At 47.0% G+C, this 26,437-nt stretch overlaps 1 protein-coding gene across 3 annotated transcripts; it reads right to left on the reverse strand.

Moving 5' to 3' along the window:
* Positions 1 to 1,770: 1,770 nt before the first annotated feature.
* HEMGN (hemogen) lies at positions 1,771 to 11,225 on the reverse strand. 3 transcript variants are annotated; one of them, XM_014596149.3, is made up of 4 exons: positions 11,035 to 11,225; positions 6,520 to 6,613; positions 3,004 to 3,230; positions 1,771 to 2,083 (listed from the first exon to the last, which is right to left on the reverse strand). In XM_014596149.3, the coding sequence occupies exons 1-4, from the start codon at positions 11,174 to 11,176 to the stop codon at positions 1,974 to 1,976; spliced, it is 573 nt and encodes a 190-aa protein (XP_014451635.1). In that variant the 5' UTR covers positions 11,177 to 11,225; the 3' UTR covers positions 1,771 to 1,973. The 3 variants fall into 3 exon arrangements, with proteins under 3 accessions (XP_014451635.1, XP_014451637.1, XP_014451636.1); XM_014596151.3 differs by having other exon boundaries at positions 11,074 to 11,221; XM_014596150.3 differs by having other exon boundaries at positions 6,532 to 6,613; positions 11,035 to 11,221.
* Between the last annotated feature and the right edge of the window lie 15,212 nt (positions 11,226 to 26,437).

Consider the following 26,437-nt stretch of genomic DNA (forward strand, 5'->3'; position numbering starts at 1 on the left):
TGGGTACCAACTTGTCATACACTAGATCCTGACGTAGTTATATCTCATGAGATTCTAGCCTACCACCAATAGGTTGAAAACCACTAATTAACTATTCCTTATTCCAGATCTACAGGTAATGGGGTAAAAAGTCTGGTCCACACCTCACCAAAATGGGCTCCAAATATCCTCAGTGAAATGGACACAGTGGGCTGTAAAACTGGAGGAGTGCTGAGCTCTATTGCTCATATTGGCTTACCCAGGAGCAAGGATGCTCTGAGATCAGGCACTATGGCCAACATTTTTAGAATCCAGGTACCCAGAACTTTATGGTCTGATACAGCTCTCATTGAAATCCATATAGAGACATCTATTGTGGCTGTTGTCTCAAGCTTTTTGGGGCTTCTCTGTACTGATGGTAGTAGGTCTCTGAAAGGACAAGACTGACCACTCTCCCCCCTCAAGAGGCTGCTGCTCCAGACCTTGACATTTACCAGTGTGGCTCCACTGCACTCAGCACCTTTGGCCACTCTCCAACCTGCAGGAGTCCAAGGGCTTGAGAGCAGGTGCTGGGGGCAAATCCCAGTGGAGTATCTAAGGGTAGGTGACTGGGATATCAGTTCCAGGTACAAACTTAGAAGGGGTACAAGAATCTTGCTGCCAGTATAACTGCTGCCCAGGGTGAAGACCCTTCTTTGTATGCCACTGACATGCCCAGAGCAGCCTCACTGATGGGGACTGGAGCAGCCAGAGCATGCTTGGACCCATCCTTGAAAGGACATGCTGCTGCTGCAGTGTGGACAAGCCCTAAAAGGCCTAATTTTCAGATTTTCCACAAAATTAAGGTGGCTTTGCTCAGCACTTCTGGAAGCAGGCCAGTTTTATGACTGCCCCTCACTGTTGTATCCATGTTTGAAAACATGAGCCTGCAAGTACAATGCACTGGTCAGAGTAAAGCAACCACATTGCCCCTTTTTTATTCATTCATTGATTAAAGCAGGGGTGGGCAAAATGCAGCCCACGGGCCAGATGTGACCCACCAGGTCATTCCATCTGGCCCACAGGACCTCTTAAAAATTTAGAAAATTAATATTTATTTGCCCCTGGTAGCCTATCATGCAGCCCTCAAAGGCTTGCCGAAACTCAGTAAGCAGCCCTCTGCCTGAAATAATTGCCTGCCCCTGGATTAAAGGATGCTGCTTTTCCATGAATGACAAACACTGCATTACCTCCAGGATGCCTTAAACGTATTATTCCTTGTCCTTTCTCTAGCCTTTGTGCTTATGCAGAAAGCCATATCCAAGTTTCTTTAACTTACAGGGCTTATGTAACAGAGTTATAAAGGCAGCACTGCTGATAAGCAGAAGATGAAAGGGAAACACAATTATTCTCCTGGTCTGAGGAAGAGCAGGGGCCAGAGAGGACAATACAAATAAACTGTGCAAAAATACAGCTCAAGGCTTCAACCTGAAGAGGCACCTGTGTTGTCCAGGTTTCAGCACTATAATAACACCTACATCATAACCAGATATGCCCATCTTGCCAAGGTGTCTCTGGGAGATTTAGGTTAAGCAAAATTGCAGTTACACATTTACTGGAACTGGGAGGCTGGATAACCAGTTCATTCCACGGTGCTGCCACAGACCTATGCTTACGATCCTGATTCTGCAAGCAACTGTGGCAGAAAGCTGCTACACTATGGACCATCATGGAAACAGGAGTTTCATATAGAATACCAGATGAGTTTGAAAGAGAATCAAAAGAACATATGATACTTTCCTTAGCACATAATTATTGAGCTCTAGCAGTTTATTATTTTTCAAGAAAATTAAAGGCTTTCCCCAGTATTTGTATGAATGCAAAACAGCAGGTTAGGAGGGTAACAGCACAAGCTTTTGGGTTTTATTCCTTACACAGAAATAGCAGATCTAAAACATTGTACCAGTGTTTGGAATTCAAGTGATGCAACTGTTGAAGAAGAAGAAAAGAAAAATTCAAAATACAGCAGAGGGGCAGTATTCATTATCCTGGTAGTCATTTTCCAGAGGAGTGTTCAAATCCTCTAGTATTTCCCCTTCTGCTGACCCGGGTGCTTCTTTCTGCTCTGTAAAATACAAAAAAAAAAAAAAAAAATTAATTCATGATCTGTGATCCTGTGGTGATGGAGCCTGATTCATAATCTTGTTCGAGTCGGACCCACTATTTTAAAAGGGGTGTGGTATGCCTCGCACAGGTAGGCCAGGAGCTGGTCTCTGGCAGCAAGGCCAGTCCCTTGGTTTGCAGGGTGCTCTCCACACACTATTCAGTGTGGTGAGTGCCACATGGCAGAGCCCAGAAGTCAAACACATCCCAAGAAAGTCAGCTGGGCCTGAGTGGGTACCAAGGTCCCTGATGCAGGATGGGGTTCACAGGGCCTGGGTTTTAAAACACTGCGTCCCTCACCTTTCTACTAAATTCAGTGCTAGCAAAAGGGGAGCGACACCTCTGAAACACAGGCCCCAAGTATTTGCCATGCCTCAAGGCCACGTGAATTCCCTGTTTGTATTCGTTCCATGGGCCAGTGAGTCTCCAAACCCTACAGAGCTTTAGGAGAGCTACCTGTAGGATCTTGGAAGAGACTAGCCTGGCCCTGAGAGTGCATAAGTCCCAGAGATCTTAGGTCAGATTCTGACTAGATATGGGGTCCAAGCCAGTGTAACTCCACTGATGGGGATGAGGATGGCATAAGAGCAGAATGTAACCACTTGCATCAGGCAGAGATGCACAGATCTCAGCCCTGCTCAGGATGTGAGCGGTCTCTGTGCTCTTCCAGGAGATGGTGAACGGATGGTCTGTAAGAGGAGCCAGTTGTTCAGAAGGAACAAGCTCCTCTCTGCAGCTTGGAGGGAAGCAACGGCCCAAAGCCTTAGGCCGATTCACCAAGACTGTCCACTGCCTGGGCAGTGCCTCTCCTCTTGAGCAACATAACTAGGGGAGGGTGCTCATGCTGAAGCCTGTTAGCCTACAGGCTCCCCAGAAACTTACCTGCTGCAAACAAATCACCCTCAGCTGAGATCCCCTCCACTGCCTCCTGCGGGGTGCCACTGGGCAGCTCTTGGACTGTGATCACAGGGTGCTCTTGTGGGGTCTGGGCTTGCTCTGACAGCTCATTTTCTGACTCTTTAGGCTGAGGCTCCGGCTGTGTAACCAGTGGTCGGCCCCTTCCTCTTCCAGCTCCTCGGCCCCTCTTTTGCCGTTTGTTCTTCTCCTCCCTGTCAGAACATGAGGGCATTTCACACACACGTGCTGTGATCTTACGGTGAGCTTATAAGCATGGAAGGAAATGAGGGTGTTGCCAGGCACCCTCAGTGTGAGGCAGGCATCAGACTCTCCTTACTCCAGCAGCACTATCCTGGGATGGCCCTACCAATATGGTGATACCAGCAAATCAGGCATAGTTCACTTCTACCCCCACAAGCTCTATCAACAACAGTAGCTTCTCATGGGGTTGTTGCTAACATGATTACAGCAACCAGAAATGATGCCCAACCCCAGTGGACAGACAGAGACCAGCCAGACATGTTATATAGGCCCAGGTCCAGGCCTGCATGTCTGAGCCATTGGTCATAGTCAGTGGTCTCTGTATGGTATGTGTGACAAAGCTGCTGTTGCTTGAGGGCAGGTACCACCTGGGAAAATAATGGCCTGTGGATGACACCTAGCCTATGGAAGCAGATAGCAGGTGGGTTATGGAGTTCCCTAGAGCCATGATGACTACAATTGAATAGCAAATATTATGCCAGGAATCCTTACACTCACCACTGCGTGCTGGATAATGGCTGTTCAGGGCTTGGAAGGATAGTGAGATCCCTTGAATGAGGATTAGATTAACCTGCTAGCAGAGATGTGGGGTGGAAAATTTTCCAAAACAGAAAAATATCCAGTGATTTATTTTTCCGTGGGAAATTTTCCATTTCTAAAAATTCATTGTTTCATAACATTCATTAGTAACAATGAATGGATGCCAAAACCATATTAGGCAAACTTGGCAGTTTCAAAGTTATAATGTTTTTCTGGTGATTATTCCTAGGAAATGTGTGAGAGGGTACATATATGTTTTATTGATTTGTAAACAGGAGGGTAAATGCACTCAGATAATCATCCAAACCAAAAATCAAGTTATGAATTCATCTAATTGGCTGTGCAGGTCAAATCAAAACCAAAGCACAGCACATCGTGCACAGTTCTTTGGATATGTTAAAATTAGTGTGTCAACAGTTTTCAGTGCCTTTATTTTTCTTCTTAAATTTAAACAAATAATGTAAAGGGAGTACATGCTATTGTGTATTGTCTTTACATTTTTACAAGTATTCCAATAAAAATAATTTTTTCCACATAAAGCTTTGAATTTGTTTGACTATAACATTTAAACCACATTAAGCGTGCTGTATTTAATTTTTGTCCTAATCAAATATTTCAGTTCAAATACTTGTAGCTATTCGGACATAAAATTAACATGGGGGTACTTGTTTAGTTTTATTTACTAAATATAAGTCAAATAAACATGCCAAATAAAATCACACTCTATTTAGGGCACTGAACAATTTTCTGGGAAATTTTCCAATTCAAAAATTTCCTGAAAACCCACATCTCTGCCTTCTAGGAAGAGCCATGGGGCAATTGGCATGGAAGCAGTCCTGGGACACAGTGTGAGCCCCCTCTATCTCCTGCTCCTCACTACTCTTTCTTCACTCCTTGTGGGCTTCCATAGCTGTCAAGCCCTATGCAACTCCATGCATGACACAATATGCAAAATATGTAATGAGTTTACATATGTATAAATATTTGCAAGTCACACAGCTATGGCTTATGGGCAATGCCCCATACCCTAGACGCTGGTGAAGGGAAAAAACAGGGCTACACTGAGTTTGAAGCCAGAGTCCAGTAGGGTATGTGGGCTGAATGAAGAGGGATATCAAGAGAGACACAGAGGTAGTACTGGAAGTTGTTTGTAATGATGACACAGTGAGTGCTGGCATGTAGGTGGGCCTGGATGCTAGTTAGACTTCTCTGGAGGTAACTGGGAGGAGGGTGCTAGATGTTGGCATATTTGGAAGATTCTGGCTTAGGGGATGGGTGCATTTTGGGAAGAGATCTAAGGTCTCTGCACAGAGCAGAGATCTGGCTGGGGGGCAGGAACTGTCCTTGTAGGTTGGTCTAGAATAGGGCGCTCTCTGTGGGCTGGCAGGGAGCAAGGTTATCTAGATAGCAGAGATCTAGAAAGAAGGGCTTCCTTGTGGCAGTTGTCTCTAACCCATGCCTCACAGGGTGCACATTGCCTGCATGACTCTCTAAAATTACAAAGACCAACGGGAAGTGAAAAAAATTAAAACTGAGAGTGAAGCATGTTGTTGCCTACAGTGTGGTACTTGCTCAGTGTGGTTGCCCAGGATCTGATGGATGTTAGGACATGCTTCTCTAGGGCCCACCTGGGCTGTAGGATCTCTCTCTGGAGGGCTGGGATCTCTCAGGAGCCAGATCTGGCAAGGTGCAGGGATTGGGCTGAGGCCTAGGGGCTTGTACAAGGGCTGAAGAGGTGCTGTCTTGTGGCGCAGAATCTGTCTAAGGACACCCAGGCCCATGTGGAGTCCCTTTGACTGCTGTCCTCTCCCACCAGGCTACCCAATGCAAAACAACCACCTTCCCAAGCCATACGAGCCTGCTGGCACAAATCTATGGGTGCCCGTAGACATGATGGACATCTGCTCTGATGCTGTAATTACAGTGTGTTGGACCAGACTTGATTAATCGAGTCTGCTGGAGTGTGCTAATTAGCATGCTCCAGCAACCTTGGCATTTCGTGTATTCAGTGTCCCCGCATGAGCAAGCTTTAGTTAAAGCACCCCCACTGTCATTTTGAAGCATGGGATGCTGAATACACTTGGCGCTGTGGGCGCTTTAATTAGAGCAACTTCCAAGAGCCACTTTAATTAAAGCACCCCTCCACATCCCCGGATCACGTGTAAAGATGCCTATGTGATGCCACAAAGCCTGATAAGACACAGTTCCCCAGGGCAGAAAGACAAGCACAAGGGGTAATGCGGGCTTGCACTGGCCCTGGACTATAGGATTAGGTTTAGCCTCTAGGGCCAGCAGTGTATCAACTACACAATCCCAAGAGCTGCCCTGAACAGGCTCAGCCATCCCTCTGAAGAATACATTGACTCTCTGGTGCACTGCTGGGATGGAGAGGATAGCTGCTGCCCAAACAAGCAGCACATTCTCTCTCTGCTGCCGTCTTGCCAAGCTCAGCTCTGCAGACAAGCACATTAAGAGCAAAAGCAGTAACCTTTCTTCCTGCCCTGCTTCCGGGGAAGCCTGGGTACATGACGCAACATGCATACATGGTTTATACCAACCCCTTATGCCCCTGCAGGGTATATATCATCCCAATCACCCTCTAACCCACAGCAATCCTCAGCATCCAGGGGTAATTTTCTGCTCATCCATGGCACCCGCATCTCTAAAATAAAATCTCTCTGCTGTGTAAGAACAATTTACCCCAGGACCCACTGAATAGTGTCTTTCTCCTGGGCTTCTGTTTTCCTTTTCCTGAGCAGCTCTCGGTCTCTCAAACGCCTTGTGATGATGACATCTGTGAGAACAAACCAATCATCAGTACAGCACCCCAGGTAATGAGCCACCGGCAGAAACCTTCCCACCCAGGGGTGAGAGGACCCTGCTGTGGGTGGCTCTAACAAGAAAACCAAGGCTCTCAAGGTGAGCCCAGGCCCCTCTTAGCCAGAGACTGAGTTAGCATGTCTGGAAGACCCTTGGGAAAGGGGTGCTTCAGGCTGAAGACAAGTTACCAGGCTTTCATATTTAAATGAATGTTAATATGCTTTGTATGAGCATTTTGGGCATTGCTTTGGACAGGAACTTGGAGAGAGCCAGCTGGAGATACCAAGCTTGAATGAAGAACTCATTCAAGCCCTTCTCAATCATGGCATAGCAGAACCTAGAGAGATAGTAGCCATGTCAGTCTGAAGTCAGTCAGGAGGCAGGGTAGATATGTTCCTTTATCAGCAAACTAAGATATAGAGAGAGAGAGAGCACAAGCTTTCATGTTTGTGAAAACTTGTGCTTTCTCTATATATTAATCTCATTTGGTTGGTCTGTAGAGGTGAAGAGTTGGTCTACCCTGCCCTATAGCAGAACCTGTTAAACTGGTCCAGGTCTAAAGCATTCTGGATAGCCAGAGTTTTGAGTATCAGCCTCTTCCCATTCATTAGCCGCCCATTCATATCCAGCCCTTGGCTGCACCTCCCAGCACTACTGCCCCTCTTTGTCTCTCTCACTTTTACAAAGTCTAATGTGCCCTTTACCACAGAGACCTGCAGACTGCTTCAAGGCCTAGGAAAGCCAATAGAAGGCCCTGCTTTATTTCCTCTGGGCCTTATATCAAGCCTTGGTTTCCATATCCACACGCAGATTCACCCCCATATGCCACTGTAGCGAGATCTAAACTCATAGTGTTCCTTTATCTGAAAGTGTCTATGCATCTTTGGCTGGGTATTTTTAATACATCAAAGGCACACTGCCTGTGGGCAAAATCTAGCTAGGCAGAAGGTCAGTGCAAGGCACAGACCCCACTACAGTCCTGCTTAGGACATGTCTATACAAGCACCATTGGTAAAAAAAATACACAGCCCACTTATCCCCACTGGGGCCCACCAGCAACCAGCAGAGAGGCAGAGTACATGACTCAAGACTGGTACTGAGTTGCTGGGAGCAGACCTGAGTTATCCCTCCCATTTCTCCACACACAAGTGGATACACTGCTTCTGGTTCAGGAGATAACATGTAGAGAGTAGTATATCATGTTTGAGCTCACTGCTACCTGGCATGGTGATTTTGCCAGGTCAGCAATCCCACAGTGGCTCCTAAGCAGCTCTGGGTCTGAAGGGTGTTCGCTTCAGTAAGGGGGCAAGACCAACCAGGCAGAGCTAGACAGGATGCCATTTCAGTCCTACTTAAATCCTTGTCTGAGAACACAGCTGAGCAGAGGCATCAAGGAGTCCCCTTTCACAGAGGCAGAGGGAGAGGTAGGATATCACCCACTCATTATTCATGCCTTGCAACCCCTGTGTTTTATTATTACCCTGGACTTTGAAAGGGAAGGTCCATGGCAGAGGCAGACACATAACATCCTGAATCCAGTGACAGACAATACTCCCATTGACTGTACTGGGGAAAGAATTTCTTCAGACCCTATCCCAAGAGACATGGTCCCTGACGTAGCGCTGTGAGTCTCCAGTTTATCAATCCTAGCCTGTCTAGCCCAGCCCAGCCCAACCTGCCAACTGTGACAGTGCTGCCTTGTGACATGGTTGCCTGCCAATAAAGGCCTCAGCAAAGTATCTCCAAACAAATTCCATCCAAAATCATGGCACCAAGGACTGGATGATTTCTAGGCCTGTGTGAATAGGCAGCTATTCAATTCAGCTTCAGATCCAGCCATTTCAGGTGCCAGGATTGGTTTCCCACTTCGATTCGGCCAAAGCGGCTCCAAAGCTTCGGAGCCACTTTGGAGATCTGACCATAGGGTATAATGGGAATCAATGAAATACCTATAACATTAGTGTTTTTTTGTCTGATTTGGATGAAACTTGCAGGAGGGGTAGCCTCTGGTGAGAGCATGAGGCCTGCCAGGTTTCAAGAAGATCGGTGCAGGGGCTCGGGGGGAACTGCACCCCAAATTCTTTAAAGCAGAACTCATGTCACGTGTATGTGTTACACCACGGGGGGGGGGGGGGGGAACTGCAGGGATGGTGGCCCCTGCTGAGGCCACAAAGCCTGCCAAGTTTCAAGGAGATAGGTGCAGGGGTTTCAGGGGAACTGCACCTCAAGCTGCTGACAGGGAAAACTTGTGACAGATGACCCTGTGTGTGTTAAGGAGCAACGGGCTGAAAACTGCAGGGGTGGTGGCCTCTGCTGAGGCCATGAAGCCTGCCAAATTGCACCCTATGGCCGGATCTCTGAAGCAGCTCCGAAGCTTTTCCGAAGCAGTTTGGAAGTTCTGAACTGCTTCAGCAAGCCTAAAGAAGCCAGCGCTTCAATCCAGACATGCTGCTTTGACGTCCAAAGCATCCGAATCTTCTCCGGATCTGAAGCATGGTCCAAAGCCTCGCACAGCCCTAATGATTTCCCTCCCTGAGCCTGTGCCCCACCTTCTCCAACCATAGCATTATGTGAACAAGACTTGGAGCCCTGAGCACAAGCTCCCGGGTTGCAATGAGCTGAAATACAGGTTAAGCCATGACATGTTTGGGAGAGCAGGCAAGGTGTGAGGAATGGGGACCTCTTTGAGGGCATGTAAGAGGTCACAGAAAGAATTACAAGATGATGGGCTTTCATCATTTCACGTGGATCAATACTCCTCAGTGCACAGTATACACAACATAAACTAGGCCTCATATCTTCCAAACAAGAGCCTCTGTGCACATAATGAAGGTGAGCAAACCCTGTGAGACCAAGGTAGGACTGGGATCCCCTCTGTGCAGATGGGGAACAGTCACATAGCAGTAACAAGCCTCCCCGCATTCACATGGGAATCCTGGCTGAGCTAAGAGTACAATGTCTTATTCCTCATCATATGTATTAGCTACAGGAATCTCCATTCCTGGGTGTGTAACTCAGAACAAGAGGAAAAAATGTGTTATGAACTCTGGAAATGTTTCTTTAAAGAGTGTGACCCCATGCAATGCAAGCACAGGCTTCTTGCTTCTGTGCCAGAGGCATAAGTTCATCTCTTGTTGTGGACTCATGCCTAAGGCTGTGCTAGCTGTACTTGGGTGCCTGGTCTTTCAAGCTGAGGAGTTGAAGGCAGACAGACATGGTGCTGACCTCATCACTCTCTGGTGTACAGAAACTGGCTTGCCTTAACCCCTTAATTCTCAGTGAATAAAAATTGTGGTGTATTCAGAGAGAAATGCCATGTTCTAGTTTTACAGAAAACAGCATCTTAACAACAGTCCCCTTGAGCATAATGATACCAGTGATATGCAAGGCACTGTGTTTAGTAGATAACCTTAGGTCTGCCAACAGAATACTTCTAAGGAGGACTGGAACTAGGGTGCCATGGGACTGTCAGGCTTAATTCAGTAACAATTACTAAAACCCTGAGCCACTGTAGTACATAACATCATCCCCCTGTCAAACATCAACTCATTTCTTTTCAGGAGCTGAGGCAAACAAATAAATATATACATAAATAAAATCATTTGAGCTAAAGAAAATAATCTGAGGAAAGCACTCTGAATTAAAGGTGAAAAAAGCCTGTGTTTCCCTGACCTATCATCCTTAGCAAATTCTTTTTGACTGATCAGTGAAACCTCTAACCTGCTTACCTTTATTAGTATAGCATGCAACAGTTGTGAAGTCTGAAGTGTGGGATTAATCCCTTGCTCATGTAAAATCAGGTTAAACCGGTATGCAAACTTGCTGTTGTTTAAAATATTTTGGAAGCTCTGTCTCCAGCTTTGTGTCTGTTAAAGCAGTCATCAACACAGGATTCACCTTACTGGACAGTGCTCTGAATTGAGTATTGCATTAAAATGACAGAAACGTTATGAAAAATGTCGTATTATTTAACTCAGAGCATTGATGCAAATTGGTATTGATGCAAAAAGATGCACAGTTAATACTTTGACACAATAAAACTGAGAACACAGAACTATTACATTATACACCTAAAGTATAAACCTACCATATATTTATAATGAACAGTTATAATATTTAGGATGGGTTCTATCTGAGCTGTGAATTATTTTCAAGTGCTTTTATCTTTCATGGCTTCAATGTAAAATGTGAGAAAAATAATACAACTCTTAATTTTTCAGAGTAAAAACCAGTTTCCTCCAAACCAGACATTCCTATAAATGACATAGATTTGATCACTTAAGCTCTTTTTATGTATTAAGGAATTATAATTGTCTCTTTCTTCTGCTAAGAATTCTAGTTAACCACGAGACTACAATAAGTTCCCTTTCCCTCAGGCTACATCATTACTAGTACCTGGTACAGCATACTCCTCTTGGTGCAGCAAAGCATTACCTGGTACAACATACTCCTCACTGGCTGGCGGAGGCTGGTGGTCAGGTTCTGAATAAGCATGGTCCTTTCCTATTCCCTCCATTTTATTTTGCAATGAGGGCATCAGGAGTTATGAGTGCTACATACTGCAAAAGAAGTGTTAAAAAAAAACCCCTACAGGCTGCCCGCCCAAAATAGCTTATCTGGTCAGACCATGGGTAGAGTAATAATATTCTTCTTATCATGTTGCAAAGGTGTGTAAGTCTGGGCCCATGTCTTGGCATGTGGCTGTACAACATAATGTGCTTCGTCACCACAATGCTCTTAAAATAGAAAACTAAAAGTTGTTGAGGCTGATGTATGCTGGGTCTATTGTGTTTAATAAAGTTGTTGTAGGGGAAGAGCAGAATGCCCCAGACTCTTTGCTGGTGCTTGACGGGAGAGGCAGGTAGGGAAAATCCAACCCAAAAGGTGCATTCTACTCTGTGCAGGGGGCTCTCATTTTGGGTCTTAAGTGTGACATAAATGGTTTATTGGCATTCAGCGAAGGAGAAACAACTTTTCAGGGCCCTTGTGGTACTCATGGAGTGAAGAGGTTGTGGGGAGTAATGGAACATGCACTGGACTGGGGCTCAGGAGAGCTAGGTTTTGTTCTTAGCTCTAAACTGGGACGCTGGATGTCTCTAGGTGAGTCGAATCACCTCTCTGGATCTGTTTCCCCATTGACAAAATAGAGTCAACAATACTGACTTCTTTGTGAAGTGCTTGAGGCTCTACTCATACGACATGCTATGTGACAGCTGGGTATTATCATCCTGTGCTTATGGTTACACACAGGCTTGAGTGCTTTGCTGGACCACAGACCAATTTATAATGCTCCTGGACTCGTACCTAGGGCATAAGAGAGTAAAGGCAAGGATACCGTACTTGACAGACACTTCTATTGTACAACAGTGGGTTGCAGAAGCTGTTCAGGGAGTCATATCGGGGCTGGTGAGTGCTCATCCCCCATACATACAGATCCCTGCACAACATATGCAGTCATCCTATGCTACAGCATCAGGACCACGTAGGCCTGAGGCTTGCATCAGGAGACACAGGAGCATTATCTCAGTGTGGGGGGGAAGAAACAGGAAAGTAAAGCAACTCCCTGCAGTCAGTTGTGGGGCCAGTGATGAGATACAGGTACTTAGCTACAGTGTACCAAGTGAAAACTTGCAGCCCCCTGCTGCTATATGTTCTTGAAGGAAGCCCCCTGGTGTGCCCTAAACATCAGGGCTAGGGACAGAAATGACACATAAACCAGTATAAGTCATTGGAAACTGGTTCAAATCTGTAACACAACAGATGTTCAGTGCACATAAAGCACTTCCAAAATGGCCAAAACTAGTTTAAGATAAACCTGGAAGATAAACCTAGTATCAGACTCAATAGATTTAGGTTAAATCAGTTTATTGAACTTCTGTCCCCATGTTAACAGTGACTCCTGGCCTTGTCCACCCATGCGTAGGATGGTTAGAGGTTAGAAGTCTCTGGAGTCTTTAAATTTCCCTTTATGATGCTATGACCTACTGACCAGCAAGGGGCACAAGCAGTTACTACTACTTATACAACCAGGTTCTGGCACGAAATGTTACCACTGAAGAAGAGCTCACCTGAGGTAACTGGACACCTGAATGGTCAAAGGAATGATTGAAAACTGATGGACATATGGTTCTGTTTGGTGATTGGTCAACTGGGTGACTGACAGGTGGTGTGAAGTGGTTTGAATAAAACCAGCGTGAGTGGGTGCTTTGGTGTGCATGTGGTGCATTTGGTGTGTAAGTGTGTGTAATTGAGTGGTGAGTGTGAGTGTGTGCATAACTGTGGTCGTGTCTATTGGAGTTATGGTGCATGAGTAAGTTGTGACTAGTAGTGTAAAGCGTGAGTGTAGAGGAAGAGAGAGAGAGAGAGAGTCAGGGCCATGGGAGATCATTCTTGGAAAGACGAGTTGTGACTCCTGGTTTATTCGATTTCGGCTTAAAGACTTCTCCAATCTTCTCCCCACTACAATCAGCTGGTAGTGTGTAGTCAGTCCCTCCCTGGGGTTGTGTAGGCCTGAGTACCTCCACAGGGGAAGGAACATAAGCCTTCGCTGGTGGGACAGCTGTAAGGTGCTTGTGACAGGTTGCCACCTTGGGGCGAGAGTGTGAGAGAAGCTTACTGCTCTCTATTTTTTGTAAATCCTACTCTGTACATATTCATATACCAATACTGTATCCAATACCAATTCGTATACCAATACTGTTATTTCCCGTTATCTGTTTTTCTTAAATATAGTCTTGCTGTTTGTTTCTTAATCTTGTTTAGTGTGTTCTTAACTAATGTACCATAGGTGGGACTGGGCTGCAGGCCTATACCTACTGGTGTTCACCCTTTAACATCCACAATCTGACCTTGGGAGCAGCAGCCGAGGCCTAACACCCCTCCATTCTTAATTAATTATTATTAGGAGTCCCTCCTGCAGGTCAGCACCAGATCCCCTCCAGATTCAAGCTAACTCATAGTCCCCTGGCATCCCAGGATGCCTTACACCTTCCCTGCACTCCCCACTCACAGGGTGCGTGGGCTAGCCTTGGCTCAAGCTGTCTGCTCCAGCCTAGCAGGGAGGCACACCCTAGCACCCCCTGTCTTCTGGCCTGGGTCACTGCAGGCAAGTGGCTGCATCTCCAGAATAAAAAATGAATGTCTAGTCACTTGTTTATCAGTTCAATTTACGCAGCTTAAACTAACCTGCAAAGATTGAATCAATTCAGCCTCGAGCTTTTTGACTGTCTGCACTTAGCCCAGGAGACCAGGCAACCTAAGACACGGAGAAGCACAAATTGTTCTTTCCCTTTGCTCTCCTCAGACCTAGCTAAGGACCTGGGCCACTGAGCCCAGAACCCTGAGCGCCAAATCTACAGTATAGAAATACATCTACAATATGAGCTTGAGATGCTGCATATCAGTGTGAGGCCATTCCCACTCTCCTCTTCTCCCAGATGCACAGTCAGGGCCCAGCAGCACTGTAGGGTATAACAGGCCTGTGCTTTTCCCTCTGCAGGGAGTTTGCTCCCTTTAACTTTCTGCTGCCTTCTCCTTTGTCTCAGCACTGCCCCAACCCCCCACAGATAGAAGTACCCCTGATTGCAGGAGGGATCTGTGTGCATGCTTCCAGCTCTGGCAGGTCTTGAGGCATATACACATGGCATGCCTAAAATAAAGTCATTTTCTTCCAAGGGTCAGAGACAGGCTACTGCACTCCTTTTCTCACTCACTTCTGCTTATCCCTGCAGCGGTGGCCCCATGGGACACCTCCCCTGTGTGTGAGGAAGATTATCCTTTCCCTCTGGAGAGGTGGGGCAGGCTCTAACAGTTGGGCAGTGACAGCAGGAGTGATACTGAAGCTCAGCACCTCTTCTGTCTGCTCTGATAGGGGGGAGAGTAGCCCAGCTAGGAGGAGCTTACCAAACTGCTAGCAGCCAACCTGCAACCCCTAGTCAGCCATTCCCATTAAGGATGCTTAAACTGAAGTTGTGGACCAGATCTTCAACTAGTCTAAATTGACTGACCTTCACAGCTCCTGAGATCAGCTAAAGACCTGGCCCATTTGCAGATACTTAGGGTGATCTACAAGAAAAAGAAAAAAAAATGAAGCAGCACACAGAATGGGGATCTGATATTGCCACTCCCTAGGCATACCTGAATGCTGACAGGTGTCACATGCAAGTCAAAAGACAGCCATTATCTGGGGTGAGGCTAGACTTCAAGGAAATGAGAGAAAAGTATCTTAACCATGTACTGGAGTTCCCAGCTCCCCAGTGTGGTTTCCCCAGAGGCTAGAGAACTAGCAGGACACCGGAAGTCCTGCCAGGGTGACAGCTTCATACTTCTTCTATTAGGAACAGAGTGCTGGAAGGGGCTCCTGGGCCATCAAGACCTGTCCCCTGTTTTCACAGCAATTGTTGACTCACAGAAACCCCAAAATCACCACTTCAAACCTGCATGCACAGCTACAAAGAACAATACCTGAAATGCCAAATACTCCCTATAACGTCATAGGTAAAAGCAGGGGAGACAAGGGCACAACCAATGCCCTGGCATGGCAATGGCAAAGAAGTACCTGGTTAATAGATGCCCAGATGATTCTAGGAAGAGAGACATACACCAAGCTGTGAAGGAAACAAAAATACCAGAGTCTGTGCCAATCTGACCCAGGGGGAAAAATATCCTTCCTGAGCCCATATGTGGTGATTGGCTTGAGTTTTCTAGTACCAGCAGGAGCATCAGTGCCCCGCAGTGAAATACCCCAGCCGTAGCTGTGGCCAGTGTCTCAAGGGCTCAAAGGGAAGTGTACCATCCCATTCACAGGACCACCTCCAGAAGCCAGTACCATTCATTATGTGGGGGGAAAAAATCCTTCCTGGCACCAATTTGTAACTAGCAAAGTCTCTGAAGCATACCACACTTCAATAGTTACTACTGTACTCTAACCTCAGAATGGCAAAGAGATGACTCCACCCACACGTAGTGATCATTGAGCCAAGAACTATCTGACCACCTACCATGCCTTGTAAGTGGGCTGTGCTTGGCTTTGGCTCTGAGGATGTTGTGGAGAAGGGCTTCTGTTTAATAGGGTTGTATATGTGATTTCAACCTATGAACAACCCGAAATATCAGGCAGGATTCCCTAAGGGGTTTTGCAAGTAACTTTGCACTCTGAGCGAGGTGGAAAGCCTGGAGGAGAAGGGCACCCTGTCATTGAAAGATGAGGACTAAACCTTAACAAACACCTCCAGTGAGAGCAAGCCAGGAGAAACTGGGAAGTAGCTGGCCCCGGCAAGCCACTAGAGAAAGCATGTGCATTATGTCTCAGTGAGCCCCACCCCAGATGACAATGGCAGGGGCAGAAATTGCAGAAGACCTACCAGGCTGGCTGGGACATTGGCCTTGGGTAACAGACATGGAGAGCACAAGGAAAGCATGATGGGCTTCTCTATTCTGCCTTAAACATGTCCTTGTGCCACTAATCTCAGCAAGAACATGGTTCTTCTGCCTCTGGAGGCCTGATTCAAAGCTTTTGAAAATCCAGTGACATCAAGGGATGTGGGATCAAGTCTTTCCCGATCAATAGAACCTTGGCACAGTGTGAGGGCTGAATACTGTTGTGATTAGCATTATGATATAATGCAGGCTCTCCTAACACTTGGATTAAAAAAGGAGATGTTAGTGTTCTCAGTGCAATACCCTACAATTTGAAAAGGGAATCATTATCTATGGTTTTCTGTCATTCTTAAATGTTTTATAGACTTTTGGGGGGCTCAGAGTATTGGTTAACATTTTGGTTGACAAACAGGGTCTGAAATAGCACATAAACTGCAAAACTTCGGCTGTCTAACTTCAAGGCTCAGATTAAGGCCAGACAGCACTTCCTCTCTGTGCTGTGAGAGGGAGAAAGACTTCATTCTCCTGTAGCCTGTTGAGACTTGATAAATGAACCATGACTCTTCAAAATATTACCAGATGACACTGCAAACCTGGCAGATAAAACCTCTTTTCCCTGTGCCCTGTGAATATCTGCAAGGTTCTACGCAGCCCCAGGAGCAACTACTACAAGGACAGAAAACAGCCACAGCATAAAATGTTCTAACACAGAGGAGTCACGATTTTTTCACCCTGAGGAGAGCTGTATTTCAGGGTCTGTCTGATGGTTCCCTATGATTTTAGCCTTGATCACGAAACATTTACTCATCTGTGATTGTATGACAACACTGCAAGAGAAGGATCAGACAGAAAGAGCTCTTTAGGTGCAGAATTCTTAAAGGTATTTAGGCTCCTAAAGAGGAACAGAGGCTGGAAAATCCCACTGGGTGCCTATCTGTATCTTTAAACACTTAGCACCATTAAAACTTTGTCCTTACTGCTTGAATTGTTCTGAGTTGTGAGTGCTGAATAGAGAAGGATTATGCCAGGATAAACTTGGGCACAAGTCTGGGAGTCAAGAGACCTGCAATGTAGCTTTGGGTTGGACTTTGTCTACAGTTAGACAATTAGTCCCCTTCACTCACTACTGTATCTCTACCAGGGGTAATGTGGTGGAAGTTGCAGCATAGGTGAGGCTGAATGTCATCTGATGCATACAACCCTTCTGCCAGGCTCTGAATGGCAGTTAACAAGGACCAGATTCAAATTTAATCGTTGAACACCACCTTTTCAAATCTGGCTTAAGCCCCCACTCAGAACCCTGGAAAAGTACATTTTAACAGTGGTTTCTTATGCGAACAAACTTCCCCACTCACAGGCAATGTTCAACAAAGAGGGAAAAAGGGCAAATACACAACCTGAAAGGTGACCTTAGCTATTAAACATTAACTGAAACCCAGAACAGTTAACAGTCTCAGTCACTGGCAAACCAACCCAAGGGGCCTACCACGTACCCAGCTGAAGTAGCAGGTGCTGGGTAGGGTGGCCCACACTGGAGGACCCTGCAGCATCTCACTGCCAGGGGCTGCCACCCTGCCCCAGCAGCTCTACCAGCCAATGTTGCAGGTGCTGGGCAGGCCTAGACTGCAGTTGCTGCCATTTGAATGCTGGGGAAGTACTGCTAAGGATCATTGCTCTGCCCACTACCTCCAGGGGTTGCCGCTGCTTCTCTTTGCTACCAGGGATCACCACTGGTGCTTAATTGGTACAGTGTCTACCTAAACCCAATGCAGAGACTTAAGGCTTGCAAGCAGTTTTTTTGAAGAGCTGATAAAGTATAATACCATCCACCAAAAAACTCCTGTCCACAGTAAACCCAGGTTTGTATATACTAAGCTTATCTATGCTAACCTAGATCTGAGGGCCACTCCATTGCAGATCTGTACACAACTCAGTGAGTGATGATCTTTTAGTGACCTTTGTGTAATTCTGTTAGCAGTATTTGGGTGCCTACAAACTTCATTCAGCCTTTTGGAAGGAGGCCCAGGGAACACAAAATCTGATCCAGCTGCCATTTACAATTGCACACTTTAACCCCAAACAGAAAACCCAAGCCCACAAACAGTGAAAGCAGAGGTGAGTAGTTTCACACCTCTGAACGGGCATACTGTGAGGGCATGCAGAGAAAGAACACACAAAGTTACCATTACAGAACATAACCATAGCAGAACTTGCAAAACATAAGTAGGGGTACATCTGTCTCTTCTGCCAGAACTAAACAGCAGGGTGCAAAAAAGCCAGAGCTGTCTCTGCTCCACTACCTGCACCATTTTTACCATCAATAGACAATGAGGGCACAGCTCCTACCTATAGCTTAACCTCTGGGGTAGACCATCCTCTTGCATAAATCATCTTAGTTTATGGCAGTTGATAGGACTAAAACTCTTGACACCATCTGAGAGCTGATCTTCAGTGCCTTTGCATCTCCTACCTTTAAATAAAGTTAATGAGACTGCCATGATGTTGATGGATGTGTATGTTGCCCTGAAATCCCTGGATAAAAGGCACTATACATTTAGCAGAGGAATGCAAAGTATTACTTGCCAAAGCTCCTAAAGGAAACCATGCAGCCACTGCCCTCTAGTGGTAGAAGAGGGTATCAGATCTGCCCAACTCAAGTTCACTGAAGTCTGCTGCAGATGGCAACTCTGAGCAAAATCTTCGCAGCCATTTATTCTGTTTAGCAGCTGGATGTCTCAGGACCTTTCCAACACTTCATCCCAGCAGTACTATGAGAAGTAGGAAAAGAGGAAACCAGACATGGACACAGGCTCCATTCCTTATCAAACAAAACTAATAGGGTTCATAGAATTATAGAAAACTAGAGCTAGAAGGGACCTTCAGGCCATGCCCAGATGAGTGCAGACGTGTGGTATGTGGCACTGCACATGTAGGCGTGCCCTGCACTGCTACCTTGCAGTGTTGGGGTGGGGGGTGTCAAAAAAACCCACACCAAAAAAAAGGGGAGCAGCACATGTGGCGGCAATGTATACTGCTCAAAATCAGAGCCTGGCCAGCCAGAACCCAGCTGCAGAAGAACTGTGGCTGCAGCTTCCCAAGACCCCCAGGACTCCAGGTAAGGCTGCTGGGTCCAGCACAGTTGCTTCCCTACCCTAGCTGGGGTAACTCACCACGTGCCAGAGTGCGCGTGGCACGGGCATTCCCTGGGGACAAGTATCAGCGGCACAAGGAGAAACAAATGGTTGCGCTCACCTGGACACAGCCTCGGAGTCCAGCCCCATGCCTGAGGCAGGATTATTCCTATCCAAATCATCCCAAGCAAATCTTTATCTAACCTATTACCAAAACTACACAGGTGGCATTGGTACACAACCACAAAGCACAGCACCCTAACCTGTTACAGGTAAAGCAGAGGGACAGCAGTGGCCAATGTCATGCTGCTGCAAGGGTTGTTAAAATAAGCTCAAGAGAGCCAAGAAAGAAGCTATGCTCCCTACTACTTTTCTGTAACTTCAAGCCATCACCTGCTCTCTACAGCTAGAGATAAAAGGTGCTTGACGTTGCAGTAAAGTAGGTTTAAACTGGATATCAGGAAAAAATTATTTGGAATCAGGAAAGAATTTTACCCCATGGTCACATTGGTATGAACTATAAGGATTTTTGCTGTCTGTAGCAGGGGGAGCATGGCCCTCCTCCTTGGATCTCAAGTTTATTTAGCAACTCTTGCAGCAGCATGACATTGGCCACACTGCCCCCCTGCTTTACCTGTGACAGGTGAGAGTGGTATGCCTTGTGGTTGTATAGCAGGAATTTCAAATATCCCTTTACATATTTGACAACTGCTATCATAACCCCTCTTAAGCACCTTTTCTGTAAGTTGAATGTGGCTATTTCCTCCAACCTCTCCTCGTATGACCTGCCTTCCAAGCCTTTTATCGTTTTTGTTGCCTGCCTCTGGACCCTCTCTAGCTTCTTTTTTTTTTGGTGGAGCCTGTCTGCTGGGGGGGCGGGGGGGGGGGAGGGGGAGAGGGAGGGAGGGAAGGTGAGCTGACTAATAGCTGCAATGCATCATTGCAAACTAAACTATATCAGGATGCCATTAAGCCACACAGTGACATTTTCATCACATTCATGGTAATAGTGTCACGTGTACAAGCATACTTGACATTTGTTTTTCCTTACCACAAATGATCTAGCTATTGATTTCACTGTGTTAGATGCCAGTAGTGGTTTTAACAAGTATGACATAAGTTATAGGCTTCATACATTCAATACACTATTTGACAGGCATGCATGTACCTGACTTCCTTTCGACATCTGCTCAGGTCCTGAAGTATATCAGAGTGATACAAGAGACATTTCAAAGTATGGAAGACGTTGACTGCAATACAGATGATACAATAGGAAGAAAAAACAGATAAGACTGTGATGAGAATTAAAGGGCGTGTCTACACATCACCCTATATTGCCATAGCAATGTGCTACATCAACATGGCACATCACTATGGCGACATAGGGTGACATGGGTCTACATGTGCTAGCACCTACTTTGACATAGTGGTGGTGATTAGTGGAGGCGATTAGAGTTAAATATCCTTTATTGCTGATATGAGTGATACATTTTAACATTAGATTTGATTTTAGTGTCTCAATTGTGGATCTATGTACAACAATATTATAGATTCATGTCTTGATTTACTATTATATTTATATTAATAATGTTTTATGTTGGTGGGCTCTATTTTTAGTATAATATTTGTAGTTCAGTTACTTTGTTCAAACTTCTTTATATTATGGTCGTATGTGTGTTATGTCGCTTTCAAGAGCATGGCATTTAGGCAAAATCCTTAATAAATTGAATTAAATTGAATTGCCATGGTGGTGCGCTCCCCTGTTTTAATGCACTGCTATGACGAAGTAGCAGCAAAAACTAACCATGTGCTGTGCACATAGTGCAGTATGGGCAGTTACTGTGCCATGCTTTAGTACTTCTTTTTGGAACAACTTTGCCATAGACGTGCCCTAAGGGGAGTTTTGGATAGGTGTTGTAAAAGGAAAATGTGACTGAATGAGAACCAATGCAAAGTGGCTCTGACAGTCAAAATATTTAGGATGTTACTTGACAAAAAGAAAGGCCAGAAAACTTTAAAATTACTGCAGTTACTAAAATAGCCACACCAACCTGACAGGCTGAACTGCAAAAGTCCCTGAGAACAGCTACTTACCTTGGTAAATTTATTCTGCATGTCAACAATTATGTCTCCTTTATAACACTTGTAGGGGATGAAGGAGAAGGAGTGAGTCTGTGTGAACACCAAAGCATAAAATGACATACAAACAACTTAAATAATTGCTTACAATTCTCTGCTGAGGGATGGGGAAGTATGCGACAGAGAAGGAAAAGGCTGTGTCCGGCTGATTCTAGCCATATAGGATGTTGTCTTGCCATGTCACGAGGCCAAAGAGGCCATGTCTTGTTTGACTGATGAGAAGGATTGATTTAGAGTTGTTTTTCAAGTAGTTTCTTCAGCTTTCTATCCTCCCTCAAGTCATATTTTTGTTTTTAAAGGGAACATTCCCAGTCTGGAAAAATTATTGTGGTCCACCCCAAAACAGAGCAAAAACCATAATACCAAGGAGGGGCTGTGATGGCTACGACTTCTACTTGAAGCCTAGGCAAGAAGGCCTTGCACAAAGGTGGGTCACAATGGCTCTGGTCAGGTGCCCTGGGACTGAGGTGAAGAGGAGAGCTGGCCATGTACCAGTGACAGGTCTTACTGGTCATGACTTAAGGTCCCCACTCATCCAGGAAGATGCATTCTGAATGGAAGGGTAAATTCAGGGGTGGGGGGTCTGCTACTGCACTTGAGAAGAGAAGGGGACCCTGGGGGCTCTGGCCTAGTGCTGTTGAGCCTCTGTCTCTTCCCATAACCAGCCAAGGGAGGGAAGATGATGCAAGAGTAGGGACATGGGGCTTTAGGACTGGAGCCACAGGGTTCCTTTGTTGTGGGTCCCAGCTTGCCTTAATGCATTCCTATTTTGCAAACTCAAGAAGGACCCACAGCACTGCTGGGCTGCTTCTGGGATGACCATCCTATAAGAGCAGGAGTCAACATCTCCCAGAAGTATGCTCAGCCCATGGGCAAGAAATAGACCAGCCTTTTTTGGGATTTTATTCCGCAACTCCTGGCCCTGGGAACCTCCCTGCCAAAAGGACTGTATTCTCCAGGTTTTGAGCAGAAAACTGGGTATCTGAATTCCAGGCCTTGGCCTCTCATTTGTAGTGCCACCTTGGACTTGCCAGCCCACCTATTCACTAGCTCTGCAATAATGACACATGCCTCGTTGTGGGATCTCTGGGGTGATTCACATGTGTAGAGCAACCCTTAGATGAAAAGGCATGCAATTCAGTGCACAGAAAATATTCCCATCCCACTTTATGAATTGCACCACTTCTGGAAAATACAATTCCTGTTGTGTATCCCCAGCTATAGGAAAGCCAACCTCCGGGGGAGGGGAGGGATCCACAGGATACAGTGGTGCAGTTGCACCCCCCTATTATTTCTGCTGTCAATGTAGGGGTCCCTTACTAGAGGAGGCTGGCTCCTCATCGTGTGCCAGGAGCGGGGCTGGCTGTGAGGGAGCTAGTTTGGCTTCCCCAAGCTCTCTCCAGTTCAGTGCTAGCCAGGCAGAGATGGAGAGAGCTATGTCTTTTCTCATGGGCAGAGTGGAGTGGGGCTGGCAATATTGTGCTGACAGCTGGACAGCCACAGCAGCAGTATCACCTGATACAGCTTGTGTTCCCTTCACTCCAGCTCCTGATGCTGTGGAGCAGGTGTGGGCAAGGGCTCCTACTAAGGGATGCTAATGTATGGGTTGGCAAGCAGAGTACAATACCTGGAAGCTGATTTAAATGGGCACCAAACTGGGGGCTCCCAGGAGCCTGGGGAACACCTAGAGCCCCAAATCACAGGAGCCAGGGCCTGTACCTGCACTTGTTCCACAACAGCAGCAGCAGGAGTCTGGAGAGCTCAAGCCATGTCAGATAACACTGGTACCACTGAAATCAGACCTTTGAGGTGCTGCTGAAGCCCCCAGGCTGGTGGGGGACACCTGGGAGGGACAGGCAGGGAGCAGGTACAGGAAGGGAGAACCTCCCTTTCACTCCCACTGTCCTTGCCTGACTTGGGGGCAGGGGCAGGGGGAAGTCCTAGGACTCACTTCTGCACAGTCTGCATGAGAAGAGCAGCAGTAGCAGTAGTGGGTCCCTCTTTCCTGTCCCCGCCCAGTCCACTGTTCCCCTTCCACCCTCCACTTTTGGGCTTTTCACTCGCCACTCTCTAATTGTACTTCGTGGCAAACAACTTGGTTCCACCATTGCACACAATTACACGGTTGCTCCTGTGAGTGTTTTAACTGCCATTTTATTATTCATCATCAGAGGGTGAAACAGTCATTGCTGGTATCTTGGAATCAATATAGAGAGAAAGGGTCAATTAAGGAGAGTTGTCCTTGGGTTTTCAAGGCTTTCAGGAGGGTGTTCACATGTTAACATGGTCCATCCTTCAAAATCTGGATATTTTGCTTGTTTTTCCTAGAATTATGCAAGATGAGAAAATAATTGGAATCTTAGAGAACAGTCTCTGAATGAATTTAGAGTTCCTGCTTTATCTACAATACATGTACTCAACTTTCCCCTAAAAAAAGGTTCATATTAGCCGACCTTAATTGCCCCATCGAATCATCATAACTGTGTTTAAGAATCCAGGTAGGTGCAAAATTCGTTTTTTGTAAGTCCCACCATTCTATGAGTAGACTTAATCAAAACTTAATCATGGGAAATAGATGTGCAAACTGTGCCCTCCGTTTTTCTAACTGCATGTGCACATTTCAGAAATACAGGCCCGCTTTTCCTGAATGGGGTATTCTGTAATGGGGTAATATGCATAATCCTATTCAAAACCGTTGACTCTAAATCTGTTCGCTGTTGGCTGCCATGCACCTGTGCAGGATATAAGGTGAGGCAGAATTTGGCATGGTGAGTCCTGATAAAAAAATACCAGTGTTGAAAGGAGGAAGCTGCCACTGTAGTGAGTCACTGGAATCTATGCAAATGTTCTGGCAAGCTGAGCATTGTAGGAAAAAACTTCCTCCTTAAAAGAAACAGCTCTTATTGATCGGTCAGGTATGGAGTGATATTTGCATAAGTTGTGCTTGCTTGATGAAACATTGCACACCTACTTTACAGGTTCTTAGAACAGAATCACAGAACTAGGAAGGGTCTCAAGGGTTATGCTCCTCCAATGAGTGGAGCTCCCACAATCTCCTTGAGTGCCCTGTTCCGTTGTCCTCCTAATCAGGCAGCTGGGAAGTTTGTCCTGAAGTTTAATCTAAATCTACCTACCTGCAATTTAAATCCAATCAATATATTTGCGTGCAAATACCCAAATGATGGGAAATGGATGGCATAGTTACCTGACCAGGGAAGCCAATTATGGAAAGCAGCAAGTATTCTGCACATCTATGGTGCAGAAGATTATGCTTATTTGTTCAAAAAATCAGGCCCTCAGTTCAATGAGCAAACTGCCAATGCCAGCTTGGGAAAAACAAGAGGTCTCACAGTCCCTGCTTATCTCACAGTCCCCACTCATTAAGCTGAGCAAGGAAGATACTTCCAGGATCCTGGATAAATTCAAGGCATCAAAAGATGATGTTGTGATGTTGGGAATCCCAGAAGGCCTTGTCAGATAGTGGCATGTTATTGCAATGGACTAGTGCAGTGGTTGTCAACCAGGGGTATGCATACCCTTAAGGGTACTTAAAAGGGTCATAGGGAGTACACATAACTAATGTGGCTGATAACTGCCGCATGCATGTGCGCAGCCACAGCATAGCATGCAGGTGGCCAGGAGCACAGCCCGGCCATATGGAGAGCAGCCAGGTCTGGCTGGTAAGTCTGTTGTAGGGGAAGGGACATGGGGGAGGGAGTGGGGCTGGGGCAGGGGCTGCCTAGTAGGGGCAGGACGTGGACCTGAGCTGTGCAGGGCATGGGGCAGCTCCTGCCACTATGCTCACCTCAGAAAAGCATGGGAGGCATGTGCCCCCAGATATGCATGAGAAGCAGGGTGGGTCAAGCTGTCGCTGTAGGCTGGGGCCAGGGGCTGCGCTGGGCTTTTCCTGGCAAGGATGTTGGGCCAGGCTGCGCTCTGGGCAGGCAGTGGTGGTACTGGGAAAGTTGGGGGGGGGGGGGCTACGGCGAATTCTGGAGTGACTGCATCCCCCTCCCCATAGCCCTGTTCCCATAGGCCCCCACATTGAGGGAGGGGCTGGGGCTGGGGCTGGAGCAGGGGCAGGCACTGCAGAGCTAGGGTCAAGCGCAGGATGGAGCTGCAAGTGGCTCATCCAGGGAGCATGGCAGGTGGCGGCTCCCACCACTGCACACACCCTGGGAGGGCATGGAGGGTGTGTCCCCGGCTGTCCACTCAGGGTGGGTGGGCTGCGGGCCACTGCATAATTGAGCCGGGGCAGCTCTGGGCTGTTCTCAATGTGGGTTTTGGGCTGGGCTGGGCTGGGCTGGGCTGTACTGGGAACTGGGGGTTGGGGGGGCTATGGCAAATTCTGGAATGGCTGCAGCCCCTCCCATAGCCCCCTCCCAGCACTGCTGCCACTGCTTGCCCCGAGCGTAGCCTGGCTCAGCCCCTTTTGGGAAAAGCTCAGCGCAGCCCTGGTCCCAGCCCGCCCTGCCCCATGTACAGATCTGAGGGCACGCACCCCCATGCCCTCCCAGGGTGAATGCAGTGGCAGAAGCCACACCCTCCCCCCCACCCCTGCACCCCCTGGAGAAGCCGCAGCTCTGTCCCACGCTCTGCCTCAGCTGGGCAGTATCTACCCCTGCTCCAGCCCCAATCCCTCCCTCATCATGGGGGCCTACAGGAGTGGGGCTATGGAGGTGGGGGCTGCAGCCATTGCAGAATTCACCATAGCCCCCAACCCCCCTCCCAGTGCTGCTGCCGCCTGCCCCAGGCACAGCCTGGCCCAGCCCTCTTCCAGGACCAGCCCAGCGCAGCCCCCAGCCCCAACCCACAGTGACAGCCCACCCCACGCCCTGCCCCAGCTGTGCAGCCTGTGCACCAGCCCCACTCCCTCCCTCACCATGGAGGCATTGATCTGCGCCCCTCCCCATTTAAAACAAGAAAAAAATATAAAGGGGTACATGAGCTGAAACTTTGAGACAGAAGGGGTACACTTGTTAAAAAAGGTTGAAAACCCCTGGACTAGTGGACAAGGGGCTGGATCATGACTGCCCTGAGAATGGAGCAGTATGTATGGAGTACCCTTTGCAATTGCTGGGACTCAGACTCCTCTCAGAAGTTTCCTTTCCTAATAGAAAGTTATAGCCCCTTCACTGCTGCTCTGGCTC

Source organism: Alligator mississippiensis, chromosome 3 (genome assembly GCF_030867095.1).
Source record: "Alligator mississippiensis isolate rAllMis1 chromosome 3, rAllMis1, whole genome shotgun sequence".
Lineage (NCBI taxonomy): Eukaryota > Metazoa > Chordata > Crocodylia > Alligatoridae > Alligator > Alligator mississippiensis.

Bases quoted from the DNA above. Each gene is read 5' to 3' on its own strand.
- HEMGN (XM_014596149.3), bottom strand. From the start codon at position 11,176: ATGCCCTCATTGCAAAATAAAATGGAGGGAATAGGAAAGGACCATGCT. The intron at 3,231-6,519 runs GTAAATTGTTCT...ATGTTCTGACAG, and splicing joins ACTATTCAGTGGGTCCTGGG to GGAGGAGAAGAACAAACGGC. The intron at 2,084-3,003 runs GTAAGTTTCTGG...TGTATTTTACAG, and splicing joins GGGTGATTTGTTTGCAGCAG to AGCAGAAAGAAGCACCCGGG.